Source organism: Oncorhynchus keta, chromosome 2, assembly GCF_023373465.1.
Source record: "Oncorhynchus keta strain PuntledgeMale-10-30-2019 chromosome 2, Oket_V2, whole genome shotgun sequence".
In the NCBI taxonomy this organism is placed as follows: Eukaryota; Metazoa; Chordata; class Actinopteri; order Salmoniformes; family Salmonidae; genus Oncorhynchus; species Oncorhynchus keta.
This window is the reverse complement of record NC_068422.1, coordinates 59,375,537-59,395,673: the sequence shown is the minus strand read 5'-3', so window position 1 is coordinate 59,395,673 and position 20,137 is coordinate 59,375,537. Positions and strand designations below refer to the sequence as shown.

Sequence of the window (20,137 nt, the reverse complement as noted above, 5' to 3'; positions counted from 1 at the left end):
TTAACATACACTCTTATCCAGATCAACTTATATGAGCTATAAGGGTTAAGTGCCTTTCTCAAGGGCACATCGACATATTTTTTTACCTAGTCGGCTTGTGGATTCAAACCAGCAACCTTTCGGTTATTGGCCCAACGCTCTTAACCGCAAGGCTACCTTCCGCCCTACTATCTTTTTGAGATTTATTTGTATTACTTGTTAAACAAAATATCTTTCTCTGCGCAATTGTATTAGTTTAAAATATATTGCTCAGTATTTGTATTATTTATTTGATACAGTATTTTTTTGCTCAACTTTATCGAGGATGCCAATAATTATGGACCTGATTCTTGAAGTATATATCTTATAAATGCCTCATGAGCTTAGTTCAACTGTCTTACCCCATCAGAACTTAAAAGGTAAATAATGTAAATCTAAACAAACACTGTTTAGCCTCAAAGCATGGTTAAAACCATAATTGTGATATCATGGATGGTTACTCCTTGCATACATCGCTCTCAATTTGAATTGAGAGTGGCTACATTACTCCATGCCCATACCTCAGCTTTTCACATAAATAAAGGTGGCTTTTTATTCTTTCAAATAAGAATTCCAGCTTTAAGTGACAAAGGTTTCTTGATTACTTAAAATGTCTTCCGACCCTGGCTTTAATAGTCAGCCATTAAAAATAATGGCAGTGGCAATTGCTCTTTACACATAAGCACCTTGAGAAAGGATGTAATAGACAGAGGTACAGTATAATAATAACTTATAATTTGGGTTGATTAAAATTATTAAACAGTATGTTAATGTTTATATTGAGTTGACCTGTGGCTAAATTGTGAATTAGAATAAGGTACAGAAATAACCTTATTTGAGTGCAGGTCTTCATGTCTAAGACATTTTTAGTTCCCTTTGTCAAACCATCTTGGAAATATAGCAGACAATCAAGTCTTCATTTTTGGCTTTTACTGCTTCTATTATAGACTGAATTGAAGTATCTAGAATCCTAACTTGAGATCCATGCATTATATTTTTCCCATTGAGATCAATGCAAGATTTATGTGTATGTCTAAGTTACGTAAAGTTTGTATTCATTCTGGGGGTTGCACTTTTGGAAATAACAACACAACAAAACCTTAAATCAGGTGCATAAACATATCATTACAATTTTCCAAAATAATAATAAAATAATACTAAACAATAATAAATAAACTCCAAACACATATTCTCAAATTCCCATAGTTTATTGGTTTACACCCTTAAGCCCACGTAACCAATGCATTAGGGTGCAGTAAATCTATAACGTAACATTTGAAAAGCCATAGTCAATCAATCAATAATATAATTATTATTTTAGCAATCTGTATGAGAATAGAGAGGTTCAGTACTTTTGTCAACCATCACAGCACAGTTGAAAAATATGTGGCAAATAGAAATCCAAAATGGATGGTGTTAAGAGATAGATGGGATGAGCTGAAGGGTCGGACCAATAACAAGATGGCCAATGTAAAACATACGGGGTCTGTAAAATGTATATAGGTTGAGAAATGTTGTGAAATAGCACATTTACAAATAGAAATCAAACTGGATGGACATCGGAAATAGAGGAAGGACTAAAAACAAACAAAATAGAATTATTGTAAAATAGATTGTGTCTGTAAAATGTGTATAAGATGCAGATACTGAAGGTAGAAGCCTAAGTGTTATTGATTATTAGATTACTCCAGTTGGGGGAAGGGCAGTAGGGTTTGCGGGGAATAATAAAGGCATATTCTAAAAAAAAAAGTATGTCTACATAGGTATGTGTATGTGTATATGTATGCATATGTGTATGTATATGGATATATATATGTACTCCAAAAAATATATGGGGGATTGGAAATGATGCAGACAGTTACATTGATGGAAGAAATAATCTTTCCTCAATATTAAGCTGATCCACCCCTTAGAAGAAGAAAAAAATAATAATAAAAAATAATAAAAATCTATAACTTAACATTCTGTTAAAGATATTTATGCACATTATTGCATATGTTGGGTCTCAATAAGTATTTTGTATATGAAAGTCTTCTTTAACGTGTTTAAAGTTAGACTTGGAGCCCTTTTCAATTTTGATGTCCTCGTGGAAAGTTGGCCATTTGGATGTTGTCCATTTGGCATCCAGGATTGTAGTAAGCTGAACCATCATATTTCAAATCCAAAGGCTCACTGTTGTCCAGTTGTTGAACTAGGAGTGAGAAAAAGAGATTTTGCATGGCCGATTTATGATAACAGGTGCTTTCCTATTCATTTTTTCAGTGCTATCAGATAGAAAATATGCCAGGAAATCATAAAAGGCAACTGCCTACCTGGGTCTGAGGGGAATTCCTCAACAAGCTTCCTGTGTGTGAAATCCCGTCGGCCTCTCCTTCTCCGGATGACAAAGACCACCATCGCCACAAAGCACACTGCCACTCCTGTGCCCAGGATGGCACCCCATGCCTCACTCTTCTTCTTGTTCTGCACTGCATCTGAGGCCAAGCCTTTAAAAACAAAAATACATTCATCGCAAAAATATACATGAAAACGAGGAGGGAGAAACATTGCAAATACAACATTCTAATATATGGTGCAATACATTTTGTCTGGAGTAACATATTTATGTATCACAAAATATTCTTCCGGTCATACTTTATTTGGACAGTTCCATATAGATTATCTACAGATGGCCATACTATTAACAAAGTATCTGTTGATAGGCAAGTGCTTACGGTTTACGGTTATCGTTAGGGATAGGTTTAGAATAAGTGTTAGGGTAAGAATTAAGGTTAGGGTTAGAGGACAGTAAGTTGAAATGTTGTTGACAGTTATTGGACATCTACAAATCATATACAGTACAAACCATATACTTGGTACTAACCAAATAAAGTACCATTCTTCCTATAATTGAGGCGAAAAATGTGTGTTTAAAAATATATGTACAAAAGGATATAGAGCACCCTTTTACATGACTAGTCTCAACTCAATAGACAGTACTATTTCCCAGCCATGTAATTAGACTACCACAATCAGTGCAATTACCATGTGTGAAAATAACAGGTTTCATTGCATTTCAGTAAAAGTTTTCCATCTATTTAATCACGTTGAATCTATTAGTGAAACCAATAATTAACCAATGTCAGACAAATGAAAAGTGTAAAGTGTATCAGTATTTCATTGTCGTTTCACGTCATTTGTGAAATTATCACGCAATCGATACAGTGCCCTCAGACAGTATTCACACCCCTTTACTTTTTCCACATTTTGTTCTGTTACAGCCTGACATTTATTTCAACTGAGACTTTGTGGCACTGATCTATCCATAATGTCAAAGTAGAATTTTGTTTTTAGATTATTAATTTTTTAATTAATAAAAAATGAAAAGCTGAAATGTCTTGAGTCAAAATGTATTGGTCACATACACGTGTTTAGCATGTTATTGCGGGTATAGCGAAATGCTTGTGTTCTCAGTGCTGTACTGTTGCTCCAACAGTACAGCAATATCTAACAAGTAATATGTAACAATTTCACAACAATAAACACAATTGTGCTTCTACACCTGCAATGCTTGCTGTTTGGGGTTTTAGGCTGGGTTTCTGTACATCACTTTGAGATATCAGCTGATGTACGAAGGGCTATATAAATACATTTGATTTGGTTTGATTTGATTTGAATACACTCAAATCCAAAGTAAAGGAATGGAATTAAGAATATATAAATATTTGGATGAGCAATGTCGGAGCGGCATAGACTAATATGCAGTAGAATAGAATACAGTATATATGTTAACATTATTAAAGTGACCAGTGTTCCATTATTAGCCAGTTATTTCAAGTCTATGTACATAGGGCAGCAGCCTCTAAGGTGCTACTGATCACTATTTAACTGTCTGATGGCCTTGAGATCCCAGCTTTGATGCACCTGTACTGACCTCGCCTTCAGGATGATAGCATGGTGAACAGGAAGTGGCACGGGTGGTTGTTGTCCTTGATGATCTTGTTGGCCTTCCTGTGACATCAGGTGCTGTTGGTGTCCTGGAGGGCAGGTAGTTAGCTCCTGGTGATGCATTGTGCAGACCGCACCACCCTCTGGAGAGCCACTTCGGTTGCAGGCGGTGATACAGCCCGACAGGATGCTATCAATTGTGCATCTGTAAAAGTTTGTGAGGGTTTTAGGTTCCAAGCCAAATTTCTTCAGCCTCCTGAGGTTGAAGAGGTGCTGTTTGTGCCTTCTTCACCACACTGTCTGTGTGGGTGGACCATTTCAGTTTGTCAGTGATGTGTACGCTGAGGAACTTGAAGCTTTCCACCTTCTCTTCTTGAAGTGGCACCACACTCCCAGGGCCCTCACCTCCTCCACATAGGCTGTCTCGTCATTGTTGATAATAAGGCTTACTACTGTTGTTTCGTTTGCCACAGAGTCCTGCGTGAACAGGGAGTACAATAGGGGGCTGAACATGCACCCTTTTGGGGCCCCTGTGTTGAGGATCAGCGAAGTGGAGATGTTGGTTCCTACCTTGACCACCAGTGAGCGGACCGTCAGGAAGTCCAGGACCCAATTGCACAAGGCAGGGCTAGGTCCCAGGGCCTCAAGCTTAATGATGAGCTTGGAGGGTACAGCCTTGCAAGGGTAAACAAGCTTAAATGTCTTACTCATGTCAGCCACGGAGAAGAGAGCCCACAGTCCTTGGTAGCAGGCCGCGTCGGTGGCACTGTGTTATTCTCAAAGCGGGCGAAGAAGGTGTTTAGCTTGCCACATACACTATGTCTCGTGTCTTTATACTGGCATTTTGCCTGTTTGATTGCCATACGGAGAAAATAACTACACTGTTTGTATTCGGCCATATTCCCAGTCACCTTGCCATGGTTAAACGTGGTGGTTCATGCTTTTAGTGTTGCGTGAATGCAGCCTTCTATCTATGGTTTCTGGTTAGGGTAGGTTTTAATAGTCACAGTGGGTACAACATCTGCTATACACTTCCTGATAAACTCAGTCACCGTATCCGTGTATTTGTCAATGTTATTCTTAGAGGCTACCTGGAACATATCTGCGTGATCAAAACAATCTTAAAGCGTGGATTCCGATTGGTCAGACCAGTGTTGAATAGTCCTTAGCACGGGTACTTCCTGTTTGAGTTTTTACCTATAGGAAGGGAGGAGCAAAATGGAGTCGTGATCAGATTTGTCGAAGGGAGGGCGGGGGAGGGCCTTGTAGGCATCCCAGAAGTTGGAGTAGCAGTGGTCGAGTGTTTTAGCAGCGTGAGTACTATAGTCAATGTGTTGATAGAACTTCGGTAGTGTATTCCTCAAATTTGACTCAACCTAAAGAGAATTATCTTGAGAGGTAATACAGTCTGCATTTGATTGTGAGGTATTCTAGGTTGGGTGAACAAAAGGACTTGAGTTCCTGTATGTTATCACAATTACACCAGTTACTCATGAAACATACACTCCTGCCCTTCTTCTTCCCGGAGAGATATTTATTCCTGTCTGCTCGATGAACTGAGAACCCAACTGGCTGTACGGACTCAGACAGTATATCCTGAGAGAGCCATGTTTCCATGAAACCGAGTATGTTACAATCCCTGATGTCTCTCTGGAAGGAAATCGTCGCCCTGAGCTCGTCAACTTTATTATCCAGAGATCGAACATCAGCAAGTACTATACTTGGAAGCGGTGGGTGGTGTGCTCGCCTCATGAGTCGGACTAGAAGTCCACCCCGAATACCTCGTCTCCGCCGGCGGTGTTTTGGATCAGCCTTTGGAATCAATTCAATTGCCCTGGGGGGTACGAACAAAGGATCCGATTGGGGAAAGTCTAATTCCTGGTCATAATAGTGGTAATGTTGGTGAGTTACCGGCGCTCTGATATCCAAAAGATCTTCCCGGCTGTATGTAATAACACCCAAAAACTTCTGAGCAAACAATGTAAGAAATAACACAGAAAAAAACTAAATACTGCAAAGTTTTCTAGCAACTAGAAGCATGGCTGCCCTATCTGTCAGCGCCATTTTACTGTCAATATTGAAACTCTTTGTTATGGCAAGCCTAAATAAGAAATTGTTGCATTTTGCATTTATATTTTTGTTCAGTGTTGCTACTCCACAATACTAACCTAAATGACTAAGCGAAAAGCAGGAAGCCTATACAGAATACAAATATTTCAAAACATGCATCCTGTTTGCAATAATGCACAAAAGTAATACTGCAAAAAATATGGTAAAGAAATTAACTTTTGTCCTGAATATTATGCAAATCCAACATAACACATCACTGGGTACCACTCTTCATATTTTCAAGCATGGTGGTGGCTGCATCATGTTATGGGCATGCTTGTCATTGGAAAGGACTGCAGAGTTATTTAGGGTAAAAAATAAATGGAATAGAGGTAAACACAGGCAAAATCCTAGAAGAAACCTGTTTCAGTCTGCTTTCCACCAGACACTGGGAGACAATCCCTGCTCTCCCAGAACCCCTGATTGAATTACGTTAACCAACCAGGTTGTACTCATTACTTTTTGAATGAAAAGATAAATCAAAGAGAACTAAGGATTGTTTGTGTTACCCATGGAAACCTGATTAACATAAAACCCCTGTCTCCTTGGACATGCACTGCATTTGGAAATTATTCAGACCCCTTGACAAAGTGAAAACAGGTTTTTAGACATTTTTACTAATTTATTACAAATAAAAAACAGATGCCTTATTTACATAATTATTCAATTGATTGGACATGACTTGAAAAGGCACACACCTGTCTATATAAGGTCTCACAGTTGACAGTGCATGTCAGAACAAGAAGGAATTGAGCTCTGAGATAGGATTGTGTAGAGGCATTGAAGGTCCCCATGAACACAGTGGCCTCCAACATTCTTAAATGGAAGCAGTTTGGAACCATCAAGACTCTTCCTAGAGCTGGCCACCCGGCCAAACTGAGCAATTGGGGGAGAAGGGCCTTGGTCATGGAGGTGACCAAGAACCCAATGGTCACTCTGACAGAGCTCCAGGGTTCCTCTGTGGAGATGGGAATGCATTCCAGAAGGACAACCATCTCTGCAGCACTCCACCAATCAGGCCTCTGGGGTAGAGTTGCCAGACAGAAGCCACTCCTCAGTAAAAGGCAGATCACAGCCTGCTTGGAGTTTGCCAAAGGCACCTGAAGGACTCTTAGACCATGAGAAACAAGATTCTCTGGTCTGATGAAACCAAGATTGAACACTTTGGCCTGAATGCCAAGCATCACGTCTGGAGGAAACCTGGCACCACCCCTACAGTGAAGCATGGTGGTGGCAACATCTTGCTGTGGGGATGTTTTTCAGTGGCAGAGACTGAGAGACTAGTCAGGATCGAGGGAAAGATGAACGGAGCAAAGTACAGAGAGATCTTTGATCAAAATCTAATCCAGAGTGCTCAGGACCTCGAAGGTTCACCTTCCAACAGGACAGCGACCCTAAAAACACAGCCAAGACAACACAGGAGTGGCTTCGGGACAAGTCTCTGAATGTCCTTGAGTGGCCCCGGACTTGAACCCAGTCGAACATCTCTGGATAGACCTGAAAATAGCTGTGCAGAGACACTCCCCATCCAACCTGACAGAGCTTGAGAGGATCTGCAGACAATAATGAGAGAAACTTCCCAAATACAGGCATGCAAAGCTTGTAACGTCATACCCAAGAAGACTCGAGGCTGTAATTGTTGCCAAAGGTACTTCAAATCAAAATCAAATCAAATTTATATAGCCCTTCTTACATCAGCTGATATCTCAAAGTGCTGGACAGAAACCCAGCCTAAAACCCCAAACAGCAAGCAATGCAGGTGTAGAAGCACGGTGGCTAGAAAAAACTCCCTAGAAAGGCCAAAACCTAGGAAGAAACCTAGAGAGGAACCAGGCTACTTCAACAAAGTACTGAGTAAAGGGTCTGAATACTTATGTAAATGTGATATATATATTTTTTTTCATTTTGGTGTATTGTGTGTAGATTGATGAGGGGAAAAAACAATTGAATCCATTTTAGAATAAGGCTGTAACGTAACATAATGTGGAAAAATCAAGGGGTCTGAATAATTTCCGAATGCACTGTAATGTGGTATGCGAAGGTGAGATCCAGCTACTCCAAGACAGTTTTGATAGAACTTTTGATACAACTAAATGAAAAGTACCAGACTAGTCAATATGCTAATATGAGTAGCAACATGTTTACCATGATCAACAATTTCCCCTCTTCGAATAAGCTTTCATAATCTCGGTCATCACATTTGGAAATTCAAATGTTTACTTCCCTGACATCTCCTTATCTGAAGACTAAGCTTGTTAACCTCCCTTTCTATTTTCTCACAACACTTTAAAACAATGTTAAAGGAGCACACCCTGCATTTACATTGGCGTAAAGTGGGGTATTCATATTCCTGGCTTACACGTTTCATCACAATATTGTTTTGAATGTTTAAGCCTGACTCCTGACTGAACATTCCACTCAATGCATTGTCAACTGTCACTGATGAAGAACTGCATTATAGTTGCTTGGAAATACCATTGCCATTTCTAAAGGAGGCAAATACTTAGTAGAAAAAACATTCGTCATCAGATTAACATTAGATGTAGTATTACGCTAGCTAGCTAGCTAGCTACGATTGTGGGGAGAGCATCGGATTTTAGCTAGCTAACTCTGGAAATGCTAGGTATTTTTTAAGAACTGCTAGCTAACGGCAACATTGCCATCTGTCTAAAGTAAATTTGGTATATTTATTTTATTTTATTAGGATCCCCATTAGTTCTTCCTGGGGTACACACAAAACATGAAATAATATAGAACATCAATAGACAAGACCAGCTCAAGGACTGAACTACAATTTTGAAATAAGAAAATAAGACCAAAATAAGAACACTTTGTGCAGTGAGGTGTTGTTTATTTGTTTTTTAAAGAACATTTTGAGATGGAAGGGAGTTCCATGTGATCATGGCTCTACATAATACTGTGAATTGCCTTTAATTGGTTCTGGATTTGGGGACTGTGAAGTGATTCCTGGTGAGGTAAGTACGTCTCAGAGCTATGTAAGTTGATTATACAAACAATTAGAAATTTAGCACAATAGTATTTCTCACAAAAACAGAAATTGATGCAGTCAATCTCTTCTCTACTTTGATTCAAGAAAGATTGACATGAATACTGTTGACATCATAACAATGGCAAAGTTGTTTCCTACTAATTATTTGCCAACTGTTACGCAATGTCATCGTATTTCCGGGCCGCTATACACTCTTAGAAAAAGGGGTTCCAAAGGGGTTGTTTGGCTGTCCCCATATGGGAACCATTTTTGGTTCCGGGTAGAACCCTTCTGGGTTCCATGTAGAAACCTCTTTGGAAAGGGTTTTACTTGGAACCGAAAAGGGTTATTTATACATGGAACCAAAAGGGGTTCGTCAAGGGGTGCTCCTATGGGTACAGCCAAAGAACCCTTTAGGTTCTAGATAGCACCTTTTTTTCTAAGAATGTAATGTAATTTAGATGAAACAGTCATTAGTCACCGTTTGGGATGACTGGGCACCACTCAACTTTTGGGGTCTACTGTGGCTGAGGTGTCTTTAGAATTAATGTTCACTCTAAAAATGTGGGGTTCATCAAGGGTTCTTTTAAGATCATCAAAGTTCATCGAAGAACGTTACGGTTCTTGGCACTGAAAAATTCCCGCAAAAGGTTTTTCCAAGAACCACATTTGAGGTGGGTTTCATCGAGGAACCTTTTAAGTTCTTGGTGGTTCTTGCAAGAACCTAACTACCCAACTGAAACATTTGGATTTGAGATGACAGCAGGTACATGCATTTAACTGGAAAATTGAAAGATCTCAATTTAAGGTCTGGTTTCTCTCTTGTATGATCTAAATTTATATTGTTTTATTATTTATACCATCTATCTTTCATATTTTTTGAAATGGCTGTTGTTGGACACTTTGTCCCTTTTTACAATTCTTTCTAATACAGAAAATGGACAATGGATATTCAATGGATATCAATCAACAAAGAGGTAAGAATATCTTTAAAATATAGCTGCATTGTGTGCAGATGCCTGAACTGCTCAGTTATTTGTGTGTGCCTTTGTATGTACAATTAGTAGTGGTTTGCCTCATAATAATATGCAGATCACATATATGCTCAACAGTTCATTTAAATTCTCTAAAACCTCATAGGACTCTGTCACAGCAGCCATCTTCCTCCTCCCTTACCTCTCCACTGAAGATCCCAGAGCCCTCTTCACTATGGACAAGGTATGTGTATGAAAACCTTTGTCATAAGTTAACCATTTGTTTTCATTCACATTTACCACAAAAACCAAGGTATGAATACTGTTGTGTGCACACTTTGTTAATCATCTGTATAATTATATATTTCTTGTATTCACAGACTTCACCTTCCCTACACCTCGGATGAATATAACAGGAAACCTGTTAGATCACCATGAATTGCAAAATCATTCTGGCTATTCATAGTCTACAGAGGACATCAACAGCAACACGCCAGACTCGTTTTAAAGGTTTCTTCAAATCATTTATAGGTGTTTACCCTACAGTTTCAATTTGAAGAATCCCTAAAGGATCCTCCTGGAATCTTTTATTTTTAGTGTAACAATGGCGTGACGCTATCAAGTGACGGAGGTGCAAACCCATGAATAGAGAAAATATGATCTAGGTCCAGATATTGTGTACTTTTGTGTGACATGGTTGTGTGAAACTCTACACCTTTTCTCTCCATGTTCCCTAAAGAAAAGGTAATAGCCAGTACGTGTTGTCAATTGATTAATAAGTATTGCATAAAGAGACTGCGATACATAGCTAGCATGCTGTACTAACTATGGAAAATCTGTAAAGCCACATGCAAATGAGATAAACAAACAGGTCAAACAAGCCACAGTATAAACTAATCACTGGCTGAAATGTATGAGGTTTCTCCCAATGGTAACAATGTTTTTCAGCAAGTCAAGTTTGACAGAAGTAGTTACTACATATTCAAATGAATGACTGTACCTGGCAAATTGTGTGTACGTTTCTGAAAAGGATGCAATTGAATTTGAAGTACAAGAAGAAATACACGTAAATCAATTATAACCTGTCAAAATTGGGGATATCCTCCTTTAATGAATGTCATCAATCACCCACTCAAAAATTCCCTTGTTAAGTATGTTAGAAACTGGAGAGTAGTACTCTCACGCCCTGTACTGCAGTAATGAACCTCAGCTACTGACCTCCTCCTTCCTGTAGACAGGCTAACACAGGGGTATTTTGTCCCCTGGAGAAGGCATTTGTAATGGAAGCCTCCACTCACTGTGGGCATGCAGATAGTGTCTGAAACTCAACCCTGCCCAGCCGGTGAAAGAAGGGGAGTTTGTGCTTTAACAATGAAAAAAATAGAGATCTGTCAAATGTGGGTCAGGGAGAGACCGGAAAGAAAGCGGTTTGTAAAAAAGACGATGGTGATATAAGATAACTGCCCTTTGAGCGTTGTTGGATATTGTGTTACATTCTAACGAGGTCCCTCCGATGTTCAAATCTGATACTCAGTGGTTATTTGTAACTTTTTGACTGCTTTGTCTTTGTCTGGTTGCTGACTCATTCATTAATGCCTCTCCCAAAACATTTAAAACAATATCACAATGGTTATGTGAAGTGAACATATCCAAATTCAAACATTGTTGTGATCTCTTGGTATAGGCTCCCTTGACCAAGCAAGTAAGTAGGTTACAGGTGCACACAGCAGTGCCCTTGAGACAAAGAATGTACCAGATACTTAGACACTGTCTCCTCACCTCTCGCAGAGTTGTTCCCTGAAGCGGCACCAGTTTCCATCATGTCTGTCGTTGTGCTGGGACCTGTGGTTGTTGTAGTTTCTGGGATGATTTTGGCAGTTGTAGTCCCAGGTGAGTCCAAGGGGAGCTTTGTGGTGGGGGAAGCTGTGGATGGTTCTCTTGATGGCTCTGGTCCTTCTGGTACTGTAGTCGTTCCATTATGGCTGTCCTCTGTACTGTTGGTTACCCCGTTCTCAACATCAGGATCTGGACCGGCCTCATCTGTGCTATTGGTGTCTGGAGCTGTGGTTGTCTCTTTCAATTCAGTGTCATTGGACATGTAATTAGAGCCATTTGAGTTTTCTGTGATTGGAGTGGTGGTGGTAGTTTGGAGTCCACTGTCCTCTCCAGTTGCATTGGAAACTTGGCTTGAGTTTAAGGCAACACTCACTGGGGGTTCTGGTGCAACAGTGGTTTCTGGAGATTCAACAGCGGTCGCTGGCGATTCAGGGTCCTCCGCTGTAGCATCTGGCAACTCTGGTGGCATTGTGGTGCCAATCATAACATCACCAGAAGTTGTGTCCTGGATGTCGTCCTGTTCCCCACTAGATGACATGTAAACATCTGCGATACCCCAAGCAGAGTTATCTGTTGACTCAGTACCCTCCTGGTTCATATCATCCAAGTCATTGAACGGAGCTTCTGATGTCTTGTTGAGCTTGGATTTGAACAGTTGACGAAGCCAACTTTGATCGATCGTCCGTCCTGGAGAGTTTGTTGGTGCCTGGAGCAAGGCCACATGAAAACCTTGCAGTTGCAGAAGCAAAACAGCACTGATGATTGAATAAAGGTCCATATCCCGTCTCTCTCGTTCGTGTTCTGATCAACAATCAACACGTAAACAAAAGTATTTTTGTTAGATACATTGAGTCAAGGTTGGTTCTCCACAAATGTAAAAAAAAATGTTTTTTAAATGTATTGTCCCATTTTGGCCACCATTGATTATAAGTAGAGAATATGCTGTATTGTACATCATTTTTCTTAGGCAACCAGTCACCAAGAATGAATTAAATGTATGAATAGTTAAATTGATGAAGGCGAGACAAGGACTTTATGAATTCCCAAGATTCCCATTAAGTATTTCATATTCCCCATGTTCTGAAACAAATGCTCACCCTGTAATACAAAAAAAAGCAAGCTCTCAATGGGGGTTTGGCTGACTTGACTCTACCGTTATCTTTTAATAGAGTTATAATCTATTCATACCAATCCAGGAGATGAAGTGTTGATGCTATCAGTTTGGCTTTGACCTCAATTTTTATAAGGGCTGGTCAGGGTTAGGAGGACAATTATTTCCCCTGAATGGGAAGCAAACTCCCAGTGTTTTTGTAATCAATATGATAAGAGTCTGCCAACTCAGTTTTGGGGACGATAGACTAAATGAACGTCAATGCAATAATCATTCAGGGTGTAACTATGGGGAGACTCCCATGTACTTTAGTTGAGTCAATCTTGGATGAACGGCGATACTTCCTGTTAGCATACTAAATATGCATTCTGCAGTGTTGTCAAAGCTCACATGAATGTCTGGCTAGCATTTCCCCTTCAGAAATATCCTCAAAGCCAAGGGTTGAATAGGTTTTGATAGCATGATAAAAAATAAAATAACATATTTGAAATGATGTATTCCGTCTGTTGGGACTGCTTATCTTACATTATTTTATTTCAATGTAAGCATAGAGAAAGTGTCATGATTAACTCAGTCATTGTAGACCATGCATTTGGCGAAATGTTATCCTCCTTCAATCACTCTGAGTGTTAGGTTTGTGGTTTGTTAGGTTTGTTAGGTCCTCTTCCAACTACATATTTGGTTTGGTCAAAATAAATTTGGGTTAATAACACCATTTGAGTCCCCTCAGACATTAAGCAAAAAACCCATATACGTTTGACAATTACCTGAATCTGCATTGATAAAAGAATAGTCTGGATGGGATGACACATGTATATTGGTTTGCCTGACTGGTGGACAACTACTAAGAGCAACTTTAAACCCCGACACTGCAATATCATCATTCTGTTTCATTCGAAAGTGGTATGACATTTACAATCGGATGGATTTTCCTCATTCGCTTTGTGGCGTTATCATTGAACTAATCCAATTTCTGGAGAGTCTGTAACCTTACAAAAATACCAAACACATATAAGTGTCACACAACTCAACGTCTACCATACATCTCCCATACAGAAGAAATGGTGAAATAGAGCTACGTTACTAAAATCACCATCGCCACATACCTTTTTCTGGTGCTCGGTCAGGTGATTACAGCTAACAGGTGTGAGGAAGGCAGTGAGATCTCTCCGTGAAACAGCCGGCGTATGAGAGAGAGGGAACGATAGGCCAGTGAAGGGGCGGGGCAGTGCAGGGAAGTCAGATCAGAACAACCAGGAACCTGTTCTACCTGATTTTACACCTGACACAAACACCCTGTCATCCAGCCAATCCCTAAATGGTAACATGATACTGTCTCTAGGGTAACTAAGGTTATTTTAAACATGTCATGGTTTTACAGTTTATCTTCTGTGTTGCTAAGATGTACACTACACATCCGTTTATTTCAGTTGAGTTTGGTTTCCAGGTGTGCAGCACCTGAATTCCCCCCTTTGGGCAAAGCATCTGCCCCCAGGTCCTCGGAACATTCCTCCCTTGTGATTTTGGAATGTCTGCTGTCGTCACGGATACAAAAGGGCAGTACCGCTTTCATCCGTGCCTTGTCTCTGGTTTATATTTGGCAACAATTGGCTTAGGGCTATTTTTGTGTCGTTACAGGTTCTGTACGTCACAACCTGGTATTCTTGTTGTCGTTTTATTCAGGGTGGAATGTGGCGGAACGTACGGTAGGCCTCTGCTAACTGAGCCAATAAAACCTAGCGTCTGACAGTGTAAGTAAAGGAGACAAGGAGAAGTGGCACTTGAAGCACATAGACTAAATGCAGTGTGTGGGAGGTTGAACTGTGCTCAGAGGCATCATGCCCATAGGGGGCACAGGGGCACGTGCCGACTCAGATCTGTCCTGTTTCATTTAAAAAAAACTTTTCTTGTTGTTGTTGTTGTTTCTCTGTAAAACTATTAGCCACCTAGGAATTTTATTAAGTTGGCTTTAGCTAGACCAGATAGGTTCCCAATCTCCCAACCTTATAACTAGCTACCAAGAAGCCATTTCAGGCTATCAATCAAGTTAGAGTAGCTAGTCTAACTATTTTAGCTGTGAATAATATTCTGGTAACACCTTAATTTGCCCTCATTATACCTATGTAAATACACAGTAATAACTAGTAACAACATTGGAGTTAGTTATAATAGTTGTATTATTGCATGGTAATAGAGTTTAAGTAACAGAGTATAGGTTATTACACAAGTGTGACAAAGAGTGTAATTACAAATCAATATGCTTTTGTTGAATAGAATAAAATGAAGAATATTATGTAAGAGGTAAGATCATTTCACAATAGTAGCCTTATCCAAGGGTTGTCCTTTGTGTTTATAAGGGATTTGAACATCTGGCATATAGTCAGTGAAAGTGAATACGTTCAAATTGAGCTGTAAATTGCTTTTGGAAGTCTCGTGATGTTTATACGTCCAACTATGAAGCAGAAATAGCTCATAATCCTGCCATGGGATGTTGTTACATATACATTCTACACACATTCTACATACATGGCTTTTAAAAAAAATGTTTTACAGTAGTTACATAGCAAGAATAAAGTAATTTGATATACATTACATCTAGATAGATAGTTCTTATACATTATAAATCTGGGTTTAAGTCATAACTGTTACAGAACATGAGCTTTTAAACCCACACCTCACCTACTCTCAGTCCATCCCAACTATCTCCGTAAGCCGCCGTCATATGATTTCCATGTCAGTATTGATGAAAAGTGGCATGGAATCGATGAAAGGGTTGGTGGGATGAATTTTTCAGCCTCGTCTCACCCAAAGATAAGATAAGATTAACTTTATTGTCCCTGGGGGGTCATTTGTCTTAGTGCTGCTGCTTCCACATGAAATAGATCACATAATGCAAATCATATAATACAACAATATTGCAATAGGTTAAAAGATAGTGATTTAATTCAAAGTGACATTGCTAAGCATCACGATAGAGAGGTTAGATGTAGGATGAGGTGAGACTGGAGTAACTGGAACCTGCACATTAGGCATCCATCTGAAATCATGTGGAAATGTCTACAATCATGAAGAACTGACCACAGAGTCAGTGTCCCTTCCATTGACTCATTGACTTTTGTGTGGGTGGGTGTCTGTGTGCATGGACATGCGTGTAGTGTATGTATGTGAAGGCGTGTCATTTACGGTTTACCTGATGAAATCTCTTAAGGATCCGCCCCTTTTTTCCCCATTTTCACCTAAAATGACATACCCAAATCTAACTGCCTGTAGCTCAGGACCTGAAGCAAAGATATGCATATTCTTGATACCATTTGAAAGGAAAAACCTTGGAGTTTGTGGAAATGTTAAATTAATGTAGTAGAATATAACACATTAGATCTGGTCAAAGATAATACAAATAAAAAAACGTGTTTTCAAAAAAATATATATGTAATCTGTAATGAACACGAGGGGAGACAGAGAGCTGGTTTCAAGCGCAAGTGTTTATTGCAAAGGACCACAGGAGGAGGCAGATAGCTGGGTCCAGGGGCAGACACAGGGAGTCCAAATGGGAAAAGGTACAGGCAGGGAAAAGGCTAGTAACGTCGTCCCGGAAGATCAGGCAATAGGTAGATAACAGGAAATCCGATAGGCCAAAGTACATGCAGAGAATAGACGAAAGGCGTCATCAGTGAGGCAGGCAAAAACTATCACTGGAAAAACAGAGGTCCGAAAGACGTGTGTCACAAAACAAGCAAAACCTCACAGTGATGGGGTGCAAAGAACTGAAGTAAATAATGTGTGATAATGACATACAGGTGTGTGAACAGGTGATTAGAATTCAGGTGATTGGGATCTGGAGACTGAGCTGCACATTAACGCACGTTAGCTCAACCATCCCGCAATCCCGTATAAGGTGTCCAGAAATACTGGCTTGCTCTATTATACAGTTTCTAAGCGTTTACTGCTTTCCACATAGTCTCTTTGTATAACAATTGTCACCATTTTCCATGTCCTCCGCAGTATGAATGCCTACTTTTCCCAAGTCTCACCAGTATGAAATTCTAGAATGCCACCAGATGTCAGCACTAAACAATGTACTAACAGACAAGGGAAATATCTGTTAGCTGGACGTCAGCATACATAAATAACTCATCACCCAATGTTTTTGAGTAGAACTGTTCGCTGGTGCTCCACGCATGGTCATGGCTCTCTAGAAGTAAAAATGCTTGCGCTATTACTAAGTCAGTCATGCACAACTGTTTTCTTCAGTTGAATGACACCCTGTGGATTGATATTCCTAGTAGAAGCACGCTATGAAATCCCTTTAAAACATATTCCAGTCCAAAACAGACTGATGTTATGTCTAACATTAGTGTTAGAACAATAGTGTTTTTGTTGCTGTCAGACTAATGTGTTATCCTCATTTAACATTATTCAACTTCTGGCGGTAATTATATTGAAACATCATAGGCTAAGTATTAAGCTCTGCAAGTCCCCGATCTGCTATTAACTGTAGCATTATGAACATGTTGAGTTACAATCATTCTAAACGTCTAACTATCATTGTAAAATGAACAACTGTTCAATTAATACCCTGTTTATTGTGGTTTGGAGCGTCTCCTGGGATGTCTTCATGTAACAGATTGCTTGTGGTGATCTTTGAGCAGATGAAACTGGGTCGTATTCATAAGGGCATGCAATGGAGAACGTGTAACAACATTTTGCAACGGAAAACAAAAATGAGTGTTTCTTACTGGGTAGGTCTAGGTAGTCCCTCCCTGTTTCAGTCCGTTTTCTTCCATGGTGCCTTATGAATACGACCCAGGATTCTCCAGAAGGACATTAGCAGACACAGAGCAGGCCTGTCGACATGGTGAGAACAGCCCACTATGCAATAACAACATGTGGAGTGGAGCAGAAAGGTCTGGAGAGAGAGGCCTGGAGAGAGAGAGGACTAGAGAGGGAGAGGAATTCCTCTGCGATGACATCACCGCCATTATCTGAAATCAGACCGTTTGAGGGAGAGAGAGAGAGACAGATCGAGAGAGAGAGAGAGATGAAGGGAAAACTGACTCAGTTTTCCCTTCATCTCTCTCTCTCTCTCTCTCTCTCTCTCTCTCTCGATCTTTCTCTCTCTCTCTCTCTCCCTCAAACGATCTGACATTAAGAAAAGGGATGAAGTGATTTTGAAAGATGGGAAAGATGACAAACTATCCAGCAAAGGATTCCTGTGACCTAATTTCCATTTTTTTTGTGAAGATATTTCTCTTGTTGTGGAAGTGAGTCACTGGGACTAGTTCCCTATTCTACTCCTCACCACATGATCAGAGATTTTGAGTTTTGGCAAATACAATATGTTTTGGAAACTTCAACGCAGTTTAGTACAGGACAGTGTTTCACCTAATTTACCCTTGCAGATATAACAGAAGAGGGGAGGTGAACAATTCCAAGTGATGAGTAACCTTGCCTGAGACCTGTAGACTTGTGTTAGCTCTGAAGACAATGCCTAAGCTTTAACACAGTGGGTGACTGGCACTGTTTCTTAGATCTTTGTTAGGTTACTGCAATGTATGCTGCAGAAGGGTCCTTCCTTTTCATCAAAACTGAAATTAGATTCAAGTGATGCTGCAAATGACAACACCGCTGTTTCAACGGCAATATGGAAAGAGTTGTGTAATAGGCACCGCTCCTAATGCATTGTGGACAAGTTGGACTGTGAAGGGTTTGTTTTGTGAGACTAGGAGAATGAACGCACGTAACTACAATGGAAAGTCATGGCAAATTCTCACTCTTTTCCCATTTGGGTTATTTTGAGAATATGTCATAGCTCTGAGGCATATAATGTCATAAATTGTATACGAACTCTCAAGTTAATGGGTTGGTCCACCACTCTGAAGATGAAGCTTAACCCCTGTAGGTCTAAGCCCTTAGATGGCGATATCTACTAAGCTAACATATGGAATTGTTTTAAGATGGTCATACCATGGATCATTTAGATATTTGATTTAGAATTGGAGGACACTATACAGTAGGTATACATTTTTTCATTATTATTATTTGATGGAACATTGGATTTGGCCTTAATTCTATTATCCTTCATACATGGCAGTACAGAAATGTATCAAAAGGAAGTATGTTTTGAAATGTCCGTCCTACACTACTGGTCAAAAGTTTTAGAACACCTACTTGTTCAAGGGTTTTTCTTATTTTTACTATTTTCTACACTGTAGAATACCAGTGAAGACAACACAACTATGAAATAATACATATGGAATCATGTAGTAATCAAAAAAGTGTTAAACAAATCTATTTTATATTTGAGATTCTTCAAATATCCACCGTTTGCCTTAATGATAGTTTTGCACACTCGGCATTCTCTCAACCAGCTTCACCTGGAATGCTTTTCCAGCAGTCCTGAAGGAGTTCCCACATATGCTGAGCACTTGATGGCTGCTTTTCCTTCATTCTGCGGTCTGACTCATCCCAAACCATCTCAATTAGTTTGAAGTCGGGGGATTGTGGAGGCCAAGTCATCTGATGCAGCACTCCATCACTCTCCTTCTTGGTAAAATAGCCCTTACACAGCCTGAAAGTGTGTTGGGTCATTGTCCTGTTGAAAAACAAATGATAGTCCCACTAAGCCCAAACCAGATGGGATGGCATATTGCTGCAAAATGCTGTGGTAGCCATGCTGGTTAAGTGTGCCTTGAATTCTAAATAAATCATAGACATTGTCACCAGCAAAGCTCCCCCACACCATAACACCTCCACCTCCATGCTTTACGGTGGAAAATACACATGCGGAGATCATCCGTTCAACCACACGCATTTTTTAAAGACACATGTCGGTTGGAAATTTGGACTCCAGACCAAAGGACACATTTCCAATGGTCTAATGTCCATTGCTCGTGTTTCTTGGCCCAAGCAAGTCTCTTATTCTTATCAGTGGTGTCCTTTAGTAGTGTTTTCTTTGCAGCAATTCAGCCATGAAGGCCTGATTCACACGGTCTCCTCTGAACAGTTAATGCTGAGATGTGTCTGATACTGTGAAGCATTTATTTGAGCTGCATTTTCTGAGGCTGGTAACTCTAATGAACTTATCCTCTGCAGCAGAGGTAACTCTGGGTCTTCCAATCCTGTGGCGGTCCTCATAAGAGCCAGTTTCATCATAGCGCTTGATGGTTTTTGCGA

General features: G+C 39.9%; 1 protein-coding gene across 1 annotated transcript; it reads right to left on the bottom strand.

The window, feature by feature from the left end:
* Nucleotides 1-1,207: 1,207 nt before the first annotated feature.
* LOC118357556 (mucin-15-like) lies at nt 1,208-14,211 on the bottom strand. Its single transcript, XM_035734801.1, has 4 exons — nt 14,071-14,211; nt 11,797-12,654; nt 2,331-2,504; nt 1,208-2,209 (listed from the first exon to the last, which is right to left on the bottom strand). Exons 2-4 carry the CDS (start codon nt 12,629-12,631, stop codon nt 2,088-2,090), a joined length of 1,131 nt encoding a protein of 376 aa, XP_035590694.1. The 5' UTR covers nt 12,632-12,654; nt 14,071-14,211; the 3' UTR covers nt 1,208-2,087.
* Between the last annotated feature and the right edge of the window lie 5,926 nt (nt 14,212-20,137).